Source organism: Enhydra lutris, unplaced genomic scaffold (assembly GCF_002288905.1).
Source record: "Enhydra lutris kenyoni isolate GAN:26980312 unplaced genomic scaffold, ASM228890v2 scaffoldscaffold13, whole genome shotgun sequence".
Taxonomy (NCBI): Eukaryota; Metazoa; Chordata; class Mammalia; order Carnivora; family Mustelidae; genus Enhydra; species Enhydra lutris.
Window position 1 is genome coordinate 16676480 of NW_019154097.1, and position 14715 is coordinate 16691194.

The window sequence follows — 14715 nt, forward strand, 5'->3', positions numbered from 1 at the left end:
AGAAGTAAGAAAAAGAGGGACAAGAAAATGAACACATCTAATGGGAAAAACTAAAGACAGTGGACAGGAAAAGTGGCCTGATGCCCCTCCAGAGAATCCTTCCCATTGGGATTTTGTCAAAAGCTTCAGAATGACAGAGCAGAACGGCAGACGGTTCCTTTAAGAACAGCTTTACCAAGCTCCTTGGGGCTTAACCCCCTAAACTGTAAGGTAAAATTCCAGGCAGAATGAACAACACCCCACCTTTGAACGTTGAATGTCTCCGGGATGGATAGCGTTTACTAGGCTTCCGCTCGAAGGTGCTGGTTCTTCGTAACCTGGCGCCATGTGTGGCTTGATACTCTGTCCGCCCGCTGGAAGGTAAATATTTCATTGCATATATCAGAATATCAGTACATTATGCATATTTGGAAGCATGCTTCTATTTTCAAGAGCTCCAATGTAAATTTCAACTTATCGTGAACTCCTTTGGTGAAGACACATACTAAATTTAGCCTTGCATTTGGAAATAAAACCTCTGCCAAATGCAGGCTGTATTATAGGGGCAGATATTTCCACCAAAAGACAAAAGCCTACAATTTAGGTACCAGCCACTTGACTCCATAGACCGAGCAGGTCCAAGTACTCAGAACATCTGACTGAGAGAGAACAATGATCCACAAATAAAATGACCTTTCATAACACATTATGTAGACATTTACCTCTTCTAAAACGCCGTAATCAATGACCACTTAAGTCAACCTTGGCCCTCCTTACTCTGCCAAGGGAAACAGGACTTCTTTCACCAAGGCTTTCTGGGTTTCAACCACCGTGTGGCCTCGCTGCCGTTTCCAAGACGTGCGCTGTTTTTGTGTGAGCGGCTGTATCCCAGTCACGCTCAGCTGAGGACTTCTCACACAGAAGGGGTCACTTGTCTCCTGCTCTAAGAGCCTCCCAGGGGCATCCTTGTCTCCGACCTTCCCTTCCTTCTTCAGTTCTCTTCAAGGAGCAGAAGGAGCCTGCTGGCCAAATCCTGGGGGAATTTCCTCCCAGGATGGAAAAACCCACCTTGGCAGCCATCCCAACAGCCACTTCCTTGCACAGTACATAAATCTGAGATGAGCACATTTTTTGGCATATTCAAGAGTTCAAGGACATGCCTTGTGTGGGTAGAGGTTATGAAACCAGGTGAAGTTTTAGAGTGTATTAACAGTGGTTCTCAGATCTGTAAGCGAGCCTTGGAAACCAACCTTGGGGAGGTCATTTAAAATGCACATTCCCAGGCCTTACTCATGAAGGAGTATGTGTGTGCACCCCATCAATTCTGATTACAAGGGTCTCGGGTGAGTTCATAAATCCTCATTTTTAATAAGCCCCCAAGGAATTTTTATGTTATTTGAAAGACGCGGTCCTACATTCATAAGTAAAAATATGTGGAAAATGAAATTCTTCATGTTTTGGGGGTCTTTTCAGATTCAGATATTTACTGAGCCCATCCTGGGTCACTTGCACACATGTGGACATCTGCTCTCATTCTAATCATCACCAAATTTCTTAATTTATTTAATTTAAATAATAATTTAATTCAAATATTTATTTAATATTAGTCTTGGGGCACTGGAGTGGCTTGGTCGGTTGAGCATCCAACTCTTGATTTCGGCTCAGGCCATGATCTCGTTGGTCATGAGATCGAGCTGCTCTTGGGGGTTTCCTCTCTCTGTGCCTCCCCAAATAGCACACACACGTGCTCTCAATCCCAAATAACTTTTTAAAAAAATTCATTTAATACTACTCTTAATGGCCACATGTGGCTAGTGTCTACTGCACATTTCCAGCTACATGTCAGCGATTAACAATTTTGGTATTTGCCCCATTTTATCCATAAGGACACGGAGGCTGAAAGAACTTCAGGGGGGCACCTGGGTGGCTCAGTTGGTTAAGCAACTGTCTGTGGCTCAGGTCATGATCCTGGGGTCCTGGGATGGATCAAGTCCTACAGTGGGCTGCCTGCTCAGCTGGGAGTCTGCTTCGCCCTCTGTCCCCCCACCCCCATGCTCTCTGTCTCATTCTCTCTCTTTCAAATAAATATATAAAATCTTTAAAAGAGTTCAGGGACGGAAGGTCAGATCTCAAGAAAGAAGCAGGGATGTCCGACTCAAGCCTCCGCGCACACACCCACACTTTGCTCCATTCAGGAGACACGCCCCGGGCCCCTCCTTCGGAAGCGTGTGTCCACGTGGCGGAAACCGGTGCCCACCTGAATCTGAAGCGAGACCCCAGCCGGATGAAGTCTGATCTGTTGGATTTGCTATTCCCCGGCGTGCGCAGGCGGAAGAAGGCGTGATGCTCCACAGCGCATTTCCAGAGGTGCTTGCAGGTCCGGGCGCTGTCCAGCCGGAACACGAACGTGTGCTCCTGCTCCCGGCCCTGCGAGGCGAAGCACACGGTGCCGCGATCGGTGCGCGCCCGTGACCTCGGTCGCGCAGGATCTGCCGGGAGGGCGGAAGACCACGGACAAGCCTTACCTGGTCATCGTCCTCCACCACCACCAGCGTCAATTTGCTCTTTTTAAAATCCATTTTGGTAATTTTAGGCCTGGTCAGAGAGAAAACATTTTAAAAGCACAATCGGCAGGAAGGCGATCTACACAAACAGCAGTTTCCTTTCTACGTTTTTTAAGCTTTGATTTGCTCAAGAAATCATTCTTTCATTCAAGTGATTTATTTACCCAGAACTCTCACGGCCACTGCCAAACACCTGCGTAGGCGAGAGTACGGTGTGTTTTTAAAGCACGTCTGGGTGTTGCCAATATCCCTCAATGATCATCCATCAACAGAGAATTCCACCACAAAATAGGAAAAGACATTTTTAATATTAGACAAAACTAAATTACCAAAAGAATAAGCCTATTTTGTTAGCTCCTTCAAAGATTAATATGCCTGTCGGGGTCAGTCCAAGAGAATATTCACAGCCATCTCTCCCCTACAAATAAACGAAGTGACAATCGGTACAGGGTTCCAACAGGTCGTCACAGAGCAGAATGCACAACAGTTTCCTCGCCACATTACTGTGCCGGCACACTGTTTACACGTGGCCCAGTCGCAGCGCACCCCGAGAGACCCCAAGACTTAACCCACACAGTTCTTACCCTGACAACGTGCATGTCTACCCCATACATTTCCAGCCACTTCGCTTTATTCAGATAGGACAGCTCCGCCTGGGCAGGGCTCTTTCCCCTTAGAAAAACCAAGGGAAACACATGTAAACTGTGGGTCCTAACCCCCCAACGGGACTCTGAGGGGCACAGCCACACTGGGATGCTTGGCAGTGACTAGAAGAACAAGGGACACCAATCCGGGTGAACAGGAAAAGGCCTCCATGGACAGACTGCTCTCTGACTAGAAAGATGACAGACAGCAGCGCTTATAAGGTGAGCACGGAAGGCAACAATTTTTGTGCATGGACACGGCTGTGTCCACGCCAGGTAAAAAGGCCAGAGAGCTGCACCACTGGCTGTGGAGAGGACAGCGGGGGGGGGGGGGGGCACGCGTGCGGGGCGTGACACCGCAATGCCACAGCCACACCTTCCTCTGCTGTTCCGACCTGGTACGAGAGTGGGCTAGTGTCACCTTCCAGTTTCAAAAAAAAAGGTTATGAGGCCCCTTCGAAGGACGGAAGGACAGGAGGAAACTAGGCTCCGTTTCTGAGTCCACGACTGACTCAGAGGAGGCAGAGTCTGGGAAGGTGAGCTGGGAGGGCAGAAAGGCATGAAACTGTCCGCTAGGGAGACCCCGGGGAGAAGGAGGGAAGAGGCAAGACGTAAATGACAAGGCTGGATCTAGCTGTGGCATCGCATGTCCTGAAATACAACGCTGTACAACACGTGGCTTCAAATACAGTCGTCCCTGAAGGGTGTCTAAAGGGTTTATTCTAGAAGATTCAGGCCACGGACAGAGACCCAGGTGTGGAGGAAGACACCGAGGCAGAGCCTCCATGCTCCCTCTAGGAGGCCAGGTGAGCAGCGGTGTCCCCCGCTGGAACAAGCCAATCGGGACCAGGCTCTGTAATTCAGAGAGCAGCGGGAGTGTGGTTCTATCCTGCCTGTGTATCTCAGTATCTCAGGAAAGACAGGTGTCGTGGTGGGGGAGGGGGCTTTGGAAACATGGGACTGAGAGCCACAGGCGAGAAGTGAAAAGCTGGAGCTGCAGTTTTATAGTCTTCAACCAGAGCAACTGTGCTGCCACATCTGAGTCCGACACATGCTTACAGATCACGAAAGAAACGCATGAGAATGCGAGATGGTACCTGCACTCTTTCCATCTCTGGAAGATATCAAATTCCATCGCTTCTGTCTGATTTGGAATGAACCGAAACTCAGACACAAGCTCTGGCGTGTGTTCTGGAAGCTCGCACTCCCCCAGCTCCGCTGCGAGGTTCGTAAAAGGGAAAAAACACAACAAAACAGGAGATGGTGAATGCTTTCGGTGATTGCTGCAACCAGGTCCAGAGGCAGTTTGCACAATTGTAATAAAGCATAGGTACCCCCACGTGGAGGATCCCCCTCCTTTCAGGAGGGCTGAACTCCCACCTGGTGCCCACACGTACATCCAGAATCCCCGAGAATCATCCTCGTGCCCTCCCCACTGGTCAAAACACCATTATCTCAGTTATGACTCTCTCTCTCTCTCTCTCTCTCTCTCTCTCGCCTGCTTCTCCTACCCAAGGAGGCCCAGATTATGTTTCCCCCGTGAGGTGGTAGAGCCCAGATCCGCAATAAAAGGCAACTGCAGGGAACGAGGACCTGCTCGGAAACATCCATTTCGGCAGGCTCTCGCAAAGGGTGGGTCCGAGCAGCACTCCCGAGCCTGCAGTGCTGGAGAGGACCAATCAAGCATTCAGTACATGTAGAATCTGGGGGAAAATAAGCCGGGAGGGAGAGGGGAGGAGGGCGGAGGGGAGGAGAGAGGGAGGGGGTGACAAGGCTGCAGGAGCAACTGCGGCAAGTCAGCCAGAACCAGGAGGGAGACGGCAGCACAGACGAGGAACAGCCACGTGAGCTACCCCAGCAGAGAGCCCGGGGCGCCCTGCACACTAGTTGCTCTCGCCAAGTACCCCACAGAATGGAGGGCCTGAGGACACAGGGGCCCCCAGACCTCCAAGACAGGAATGAGAAAATCCACTCTCCCCAGCCCGGACCCCACCCCTGCAGCTCAGGGGGCAGACCCCAGGACGGAAAGGAATCTTCCAGCGGTTTCTCTAACATCCCGCTACTATGCACAGTGTCCGCATCACCTGGGAGTTTGCTTCTAATGCCCAGTCTCAGGCTCCAGTCCAAAACTACTGATGTCAGAGCTGCCTTTTCACCAGAAGCTGGGTGATGGGCTCACAGGTTACTTTGGAAAGCACGGGTCTGCACTGCTGGCCTTTGAACTTGCGTGTGCATCAGGAACACCCAGGGGGCTCGCTAAAACACACATTGTTTTTTTAAAGATTTTAATTTATTTATTTGACAGACAGAGATCCCAAGAAGGCAGAGAGGCAGGCAGAGAGAGAAGGAGGGGAAGCAGGCTCCCTGCTGAGCAGAGAGCCCAATGTGGGGCTCGATCCCAGGACCCTGGGATCATGACCTAAGCCAAAGGTAGAGGCTTTAACCCACTGAGCCACCCAGGTACCCCTAAAACACACACTGTTGAACCCCATCTGCCAAGATTCTGATACCACAGGGCTGGATGAGGCCTGAGAATGTGCATTTCTAGCAAGTTCCCAGGTTATGCCGATGCAGCTGACCAGGGCTGCTTAAGAAGCCCGGCTCAACAGAACAGATCCCACCAACTGATAAGTCAGCACATGGTCATACTGTCTGAACCCCTCCAGTCACAGCCCTCACTAAGTCCCCAGCAGCCTTTCCAATCCAAGAGCCCACTTTTCCGGAGGGACCCAATGGGCTTGCAGAAGGGCTGAGCCTTTTCTGTCCACACAGACACAGGACTACCACGCTCAGAGGGGACATGGGAGGGCTGGATGAGACGCTGCCTGACATGGGGAGGGGACCTGGTGAACGTCTCCTCACCTGACCGAGGCCCTTCATTTGCAACTCTTGAGTGGACAGCCCCCCGAAATCACCAGGGTGGTCTGGGGCAGGGTGTGCAGCTACTTGGTACCTCGAGCAAAGTCACAAATGAGGATTTTGCTCTGGAAATAACACACCCAGCGAAGGGGAGGGCTGGACTCCCAAGGATACCACTGACCTCTGACCAAGCGCTCACCCTGAAATTAGAGGGCTGGTGAGGCTAGCGGGGAAGTGTGGGCAGAGCTCCCCTTCCTATGAACCATGCTTCCCCTGCACCCACGGGCCGAAGGGGGGCAACAGAACCCTGGGTTGAGTGACGTCTCAGCGACACCACTAACATCATCAAGCACAGCAGGAAGAAGCCAGACAATGGTAAGGTTTTCCTGAGACCGGGCAAGGGGGCCCGGGTCCCTCCTCACTGTTGCTGGACGAGAACCAGCATGAGCGACACCTAGTACATGTACGCTGAGACAGCACGCTCGCCTTCCGAGAATCTGCCGGCCAAATGACACTCACTGTCTGTGAGCTCTGCAGCCAGGGTCCTGGCTGTGGGGAGTGCGGCGGAGAAGGGTGGTGGGGTGGGGGTGAGTGGGGGTGGGGTAGGGTGGAAACAGCTCAGCCACAGGAGGGCCCGAATCCGTCCTCTACCGTCCACTATCTCTGTGCCACCCGGGCAAGCCACTTAACTGCTCGCCATTTCTGATGCCCCGCCTGTAAAAATGGGAACTGCTGCAAGGACAAAAGAAGATCATGGGACACACAGCCAACGACGGCCCAATCCCCCCACTCTTTCTTTCTGCCTGAATTAACTTTCTTTTTTTTTTTTTTTTAAGCTTTTATTTATTTATTTGTCAGAGAGAGAGAAAGGGAGAACACAAGCAGGGAGAGTGGCCGAGAGAGAGAGAGAGAAAGAGAGAGAGAAGCAGGCTCCCCGCTGAGCAAGGAGCCCGATGCAGGACTCAATCCCAGGACCCTGAGATCATGACCTGAGCAGAAGGCAGACGCTTAACTGACTGAGCCATTCAGATGTCCCAGTAACTTTCAAATCTACCATCAACTTAGTCCCCAAAAGAGTGCAGCCTTCACTCAGGGCCACTGCGTCTGCCCCTCCAGAGCACCATCCATTCAACCACAGCAAGATATGTCTGCAAGGCTCAAGCAAGGGAGGAAAACACACCCTCCATTTTATGCAAAGCCAGACAAGCTCCAGTAACCTTGATGACCTGAGGCAGACTGGCTCCACAGGGTCGAACTGGAAAGCAGGCTGTGGCACCTCCCAACGAGATGTGGGGAAAAGAGGCCTCAGAGGGACAACGTAACAAGACCTTCCCGACTTGTGTGTCTAAGCCTTCAGCCTTCTTCATTAGTATGGGACACAATGATTTTATCTTAAATGACACTCGGTTGTGGTTCCAACTCAAATGGGTCATCTCCCCGAGAAAGGCTCACAGACAGCGACCTCATTCACATCTGTCCTAGCTCTGGAGCGCGGCAAGTGGTCCTACCAGAGCTGGACTTTGGGAGTGTGATGATGACTTCATCCCATGGCAGGAAGTGAGGGAGAGTGGAGGGGAGGGGAAGATGAGAATGTATGTGCCTGGCACGCTCATGGTTCCGGACCCATGAAACGATGGCCCCGGGTCGGACAGGGATGTGACTTCGTCCCGTTAACCACACTCTGACATCTACTGCTGAGCCACCAACTCTGATGGCAGAAACTCCTGAAGACTCAGAAACTCTAGGGCGGATACTACTTGGCCAGCTGGTGATATTATACCTGGCCAAAATGGAGAGCAGACTACCATGTCCCCCAAGCACTCACCATAAGGACTGTTGTATCAGGAAACGTGGACATGAAGCACGTAGCATTGTATCTGGCACAGACATTCACAGAGGACAATATTGTCATCTCTACCATCCGTGCTTTCAGACCTCAGGGGCAAGCTCCCCCTTCAACCACAGTCTTTGAAGGGCCTCTCCCACTTCATCTGATTCCTTCTATATTTACTGAGCACCTGCTATACGCGAGCCCCCATTAGAAAACAAGAATTAAAGTGACTAAGGAATAGTATTATCAGGTAAGGGGAGTATCCTGCAGTCATTAAACACCATCTTTACGGCAAAAAATGTACACTAAAAATACCAAGTAGAAAATCATACAAAAAATTATATATGACTTATCAGAATTACATTGTAAAAACTGCACCCGGCTCACAGACACTCTTGATTATCTGTGGATGGCAGGGTGATAGGTTCCTTCCTTCCTTCCACTTTTCTATTGTGCTGCTGTCCTGATATTCTATAATAGATGTGTACTGATTTTATAATTTGAAGATGTAGATCAATTCTAAAAATTGGCAAATACAAAAGCTGGAAGCCAAATCTTGTGATGGTATTCAAAATTAATTAGTGATACGCATAAATACATCATAATTCATTATCCCATAGAAGCCGATAAACGCACTGGTAAATGAATCCACGACATCTGATATACTGAAAAAATTCCTTATGTGCAGTTACACATTCGTATCCTCTTAATTAATGTTGGAGACCTTAGCAAGGGTTTCTTGTGCATATTAAACTAAAATCCACCAGTGCCGAATACGGAACAGCCAACGTTGACAATCATGCAGGAAAACCTACCGTCTAATGCCCACCTCTAAGCAGATGACTCCTTGCCAATGCTTCTGGCCTGACCTCTCTGATGCAGCCAGATGTGAACACTCAAGAAGCTACTGGGGGTCCCCCTGGCACCTCTCAGCCAAGAGGCCCTTCACAGGAGCCAACTGTCCTAACCATTCACTGTTCCCATCACCTGCCACAGATCTCATGACCATGTCCTTCTCCTGCACCAATAATGTTTTTTTGGGGGTGTGTGTGCGTATGCGTGCGTGTGCCCCCTGCCCTGGTCAGTTTCCTTTTATTATAGCAACACCTTCTAACTGCAGCCTCAGCCCTGGTCTTGCTCCAGTCCCTCCTCCCCATCACAGACGGTGTGCTCTTTCTAAACGCACACCTGACCGGGCCTGCCTCCCTCTTAAGAGCCTTCAGGGGCCTGCTGCTGACAGCATGAAAGTCATGCCGTCTAAACAGGGTTCAAGTCTGTCCACTTCTCTGGGTTCTTAAACTTCCACCCTCTGACACCACGCGACCGCTGATGCCTCTCTGCACTTTCCTACTTTGTGTCTTGATTCCTTTGTGCACCCTCACCCACTCATCCCCACGAAGGGCCTTCGCCTTCTAAGCCCCCTGCAGCAACTATGCTACCTCTTTGTGGTTCTGCCATGTCCTCACGGGACCACAAGCTACTTGAAGATGGAGGCTGTACTGTATCCAATTATACCCCAAAGCAGAGAACTGAGCCTGGTACACGGGATCATCAATCGCTGAAACAAGAGCGTAACATTAAAATGCTAATTACCACCAAAGAAGAATGTACCTTGTAGACAGAGAGCAGCTAATTCCACAGCCGTTTCATAGGGGCATTTCAATCTTGGGGGGAAAAAAGAGAGAGAGAGAGGAAATTAATTCTGTATATGAACTTTAATACTCGTAAACCATACAAAATATCATTAAAGTCATTTTTCAAAAGGTAGTGATATTTAGATAATGATTTTTCCCAGCGGTTTCTATTTTTGCTGCCCACATTAAACAATGCAAACAAGCTGACTTCCACTACCTATTTCCAAAGTCGGTCTCACCGTCTAGCAAAAGCACCCAACCCTGGTATAGTCTCTATCCACCCTGTGGGCAATTTTACTGAATTTGGCAAGTACGGGGGACGTTTGGGAAATGGAATGAACAGCCTTCCCTTGCCTTGTGATTCTGAAACTTACTTGGTCTAGTATATGCGCCTTTTCAAGCTGCCTTACGTCTTTCTTGAAACCAGGTCATAACGTTAAAAATAGGCAGACAGACACACTATCTAACACTGCCAGGACAGCTGGGCACACTCAAGCGTTCTTGTAAGTAGAAGGGAGGCAGACCCACGGAGGGGAATTACTACACCTCCAATCACTGATCTCATTCACACTTCAAATTACAAACTGAGTCAGAAAAATAATAATGACATCCATTGGTATAGCACTTCATAGTTTTCAAAGCCTTTCACATGTATGGCCAAATGCAGTCAATGCACAGAGTTTATAAGCCCCGAAGACGGGTGCTCCCAGGGCTCCCCCACCCCCCACTTTAGAGATGAGGAACTGAGTGTTCATGTGTCTTGCTCAAGGCCATCCAGCTGGAAGGAGGCAGTGCTGGGGACCAGGGCACCCCTGTGTAAATCAGGTAAATCAGGCCAAAGTACACGGAAACTGCAAAGTACCATAAAAATGCAAGATGTTGCCATTAATATTTTTCAAGTGGAAGACAATTACTAAAGATAAGAGGCCTTTCTTAGGAGGAGCACAGTATGCAGAGAGGGAGAGAGATAGAAATACACACACACTCGTAATACACACACCAAAGATTTGTAGTGCATGACTGAAAAAGGCAAATGTATACACTGTACAATCTACTTGTTCCATGGTATATATCGCCATCAAGGTCTCTATAGCATATGTTCGATGCAGAGCCTGCAAATTCGGACATCACTTTTCCAATTTCCTTCTGAGTGTATTCAAAATCAAGACAGGCTCTTTTCAGCATCAGGGATCGCTTTTTGAGATTCAGTATGGCCTTCATTTTCCGTGGAATAGAATATGGTCAGTATGTATGCAGATAAGTGACACAACCGTAAGGGCTAGGACATTGGAATTTCCCATCCTTAAAATGAATACTGCAGTTGAGACCAACCACATGGGTACCAAACCCCCTTGCGCTCACCAATCATTGTCGCCAGAGGCCTGGTATTGAAAAACCATTTTTAAGAGGGTTAAAGGAAATGAGGCGAGATGTCGAAACCTCCTATCAGAATCAGAACATAACCTGTTTCGTTGCTTAAACGCAGATGGTGATGAATGAGACTTCTGACTGCCCAAATGCTTGTAAGTGTATACATACTAATAACGTATCTTGCTTGCAAATACCACAAAAGCCATTATGAATGGGGCAGTGATGTGATCAGGGAGAGAATTATTCCCAAATGCACATCACTTAAGATATTAAATGCTCTTGGAAATGCTTCAAGCCATAGAGTAATCATTTAAAACAAGATGAGAATAACAGCGATACAAGTATCAGACTCACTTTACAATGCCTGGTGTACTTTTTTTGAATTTTGAAAAGGGAACAAGGGTAGAAGAGTTAAAACAACAACAACATCAACAGTGATTCAGAAATACACTATGATCTATCCTGCATTAAGAGTGAGAACAAAAACATACTTACTTTCCTGAAAGAATGTCATGCCTGAGTTGTAAAACAAACAGGTACCTGATAAACATATACAAAAGTCAACAGAGGGTCCCTCTTTCCCAGCCGCTTCCAATCCCCAACTGCCCATCACAAATCCCACCCCCGACACAGCGCACAGTTCCGCATTGTAAAAAGGAGTCCAAATCAAATGAGAACTTTTGGTGGAAGCATCTCCTCTTGAGTCTCCAGGTAAGGCCTCCCAGAACCTAGCTAGGCAGGTGAGCGCGTGTATAGGATTTGCAAGATACTCAGAGGATGGAACATGGAACACGGCACAGTCCAGTGACGGCCTGGGCAGCACCGGCAGTGCTCGAGAAGAGGAGAGCTCACACACAGGCATGCGGCGTGTCCAATCAGACAGGGCGGAGTTCCCGGACGTGGCCCTCAGCCAGTCCCACCCGCACATTCTGGGAAGGGTATAGCTCCTTGTATCAGAAAGTTTACAGCTGCCAGTCGTTAGCAACTGCTTGAGGCTTTTTTCCTGATGCAGGTTAACTGCAGACTCTGTCTTTCAAAAAATGATTTCGTGTACAGATACACACACACACACACACACACACAAGACACACACCCCAAAAATCCCGGATCTGGGCTGCAGGGGGTTATGGGGTAACGAGAAATGGGGAGAGGAAAGGAGCAAATAACACAAGTGGAGTTTGCCTAAGTAAAAAAAAAAATAAAATAATTAAGTGTCTTGGCTTAACTAAGTGGTTTTTTTTTTAAACCAGGAGGATGTGGGCATCAGAACCGCTTATAGTGCTTTGTAAAAGCCAAAGCTACCCACGCTCCGCCCCATACCTATGGAATCAGTCTTACATGCAAGAGTGGTCCCCAGGAATCTGATTTGTTCAAAAGCGTCCTAGGTGTTTCTGATTCACACAACCCTGGTTAAGAATCACTGGCTTTGGTGATGGCTAGAAGCAGCATGTTTCGTAAAGGACTCTGAAGAGGAACTCGAGAATAATTTGTTTGAACTTGGAAAACAATGCAGACGGTCACTCTCTGTTGGAATGGATCTAGGAGCATGTGGGTGACCCAGAAATCAAAGGATGGGGGAGCTGAAGGTTCTAGTACATTCCAGAATGTTCCTGCTTCCAACAGCTGCTTTGCCACTACTGAGCTGAGTACTTACATCAAAGAGAACACAGGGCTGACATGGCCAGATTCCAATTTCTATAAGAAAACCTAGCTACAGAAGGCCAGTAGGCCTCTCTAGGCTGGAGAATGAGGACAAGCAGTCTTTAAAAGTATTCCTTGGGGGTTATCTCCAGGCTAATGGCCACCACCATGAGCTGACATGTTACCACTACGTCAATCACAAAAAATGACAAAGAGGGACATCTAAAGCAGCGGAAGGCTGGGCAGAGAGTCTCGCTACCAGAAGGGTAAGTGGAGGGAAATTCCGTACTTAAAATGTTTTTAAAGTCTCTTTTGCTTCAACACTGTTTCTGAAGTCTAAGAGACAGGCATAGGCGGGCACAGCTCAAAAGAAATCCAGCGGGGCTGAAAGATAACATGAAGGGGTTCCAGCAACTTTGATATTGGAGCAATCAAGGGAACACTGTGCAGCCCTTAAAAAATAAGATGGCAATCTGGGACTAAGAAATGCTCTTCCAACACCTGGTTTTCCCTTGGCAAGGCTACCAAAAGGGAAGCCTTTTTGTACCTAGACGAAAATAAAGTACCCTAGAACGACTCACCAGTTTACGCATAGCCCAACAAAACAGAAACGTGACAAATATAAAATCTTTCAACTCTGATTCGCTAAGAAAAAGTTCAAATTAAGCAAAGGGAAGATTTTCAACAGAACACAGAGACAAGCACAGGGAGGGTACAAACAACTCTTGCTCAGAACTGAAAGCCAGCAGACAGAAGAGGAGGCAGATCCACAACACAGAGAACCCGTAATTTGCAAGGCAAGTGCTACGGGAAAGAGGGAAACCTTGTCCTGCATGTTGTCCTACCTTGTAAACTCTTCACGAAGGTTGTTTGGTTCCGAAGAGTAATATTTAACTCGAAAGTGCAAAGCATAAGAAGGTCCAACTGAACATATGGAGATGGAAGGTTGAAGATGTTTTCCCCCAGTTTTGAAGATCAGAGAATGGACAAAAGGAAAAACACGTTAAATCTAGTCATACACTCACCGTTACACCAGGGAGGACGCAATGGGGGCACAGAAAGCTAGTGAATTCTTTTCAATCCTCCAGTCTGGAAAACTAAAACGTGCTTTCACGTTGACAGGGATGGTGCAGCTAGTAACTCCTTCTGGAATAAAACCCTAACCATCTAGATGAATTACTAAGAGCTGACATTTTACTTTCACCCAATTGCCAAGATATTCCAAATGGATACTAGCTTCTTACAAAGTATGAAGTGGGCTAAAGGAAAGGGACACATACACATCAAGGGTTCTGTAACCTAAAAATACAGTGAGGACACCGGAAAGTACTACATGTTTTAAAATGACCCGCGCATACACAACCCTGAAGACAAGGGCTCGCCACGCCTGTTAAATCGGAGAGCTGGACCGGACTGTCAGAACGCCAGCGTTCCCATCCTCTGAGTCCACTTTTATAACTCGTTAGCAAATGAATGTAATAGGCATAAAGTCATGCTTCTGAAGAGCATATTAATCAGTTCTCATTGGCAAGGGTGCCTGATTTCAAAGGAGAGGATAGTCTGTTTTTTAATATCTACCAAAAACCCTTATCCAAATTTTAAACTCTAACATTTGGCCAGCCTTAAGAAATGAGAAATTGTCCACTTAAAACAGAATCTATTTTAAAACGCTCCCAAGTCCTGAGGAAAACACAATACCTCAAAACATTGGCAAAGGAGTTTAACTCTCTGATCAAAGAAATAAGTGAGTATGCTAAATTCTGCTTACTTACTTTTCATCTGCTTTTTTATGGGTTTGGAATGATCCAGCCAGTGCTGAAAGAGAGAAAAGGTTTCTTTAGGAATAGTTCATCAGCTAGACAACAGAGCACGCATTTACCCTCCTCTATCAACTTCAGTCATTCTACCCATGAAACCAGGGATCAGACCAGATCAGGGTTCTTGGTCTAGGGATTGGCAAGCTGTGTGGGATGGTATTAAAAGAAAAAAAAAAATCTATGCTTAGGTACAATACATTTTTTCATGCGAGCGTTAACTTTTCAAAGAGGCGCCTAAAAGAACTTTAAACCTTTTAACTAATTGATCCGTGGAGGCCCTTTCTGGTCAGTGGAGTGTCGACCGGCTTTTCCTTCTAAATTTCTCGAGATATACTCCATTTTCTCCTGGGTCACCATCAGCCTAGGAAAGACTAC

The 14715-nt window shown here is 47.8% G+C and overlaps 1 protein-coding gene across 2 annotated transcripts in view; it reads right to left on the minus strand.

Moving 5' to 3' along the window:
* The window catches only part of LOC111145823 (erythrocyte membrane protein band 4.1 like 4B), a 125833-nt gene that overhangs the window by 66094 nt on the left and 45024 nt on the right, over positions 1-14715 (minus strand). For both annotated transcript variants that reach the window (XM_022501076.1, XM_022501077.1), the window contains exons 3-12: positions 14296-14338; positions 13369-13447; positions 11378-11422; positions 9489-9541; positions 4285-4405; positions 3128-3215; positions 2873-2961; positions 2505-2574; positions 2237-2406; positions 244-353 (exon numbers count right to left, since the gene is read on the minus strand). In XM_022501076.1, the coding sequence (XP_022356784.1) occupies positions 244-353; positions 2237-2406; positions 2505-2574; positions 2873-2961; positions 3128-3215; positions 4285-4405; positions 9489-9541; positions 11378-11422; positions 13369-13447; positions 14296-14338 (868 nt within the window). The remainder of the gene's footprint in view (positions 1-243; positions 354-2236; positions 2407-2504; positions 2575-2872; positions 2962-3127; positions 3216-4284; positions 4406-9488; positions 9542-11377; positions 11423-13368; positions 13448-14295; positions 14339-14715) is intronic.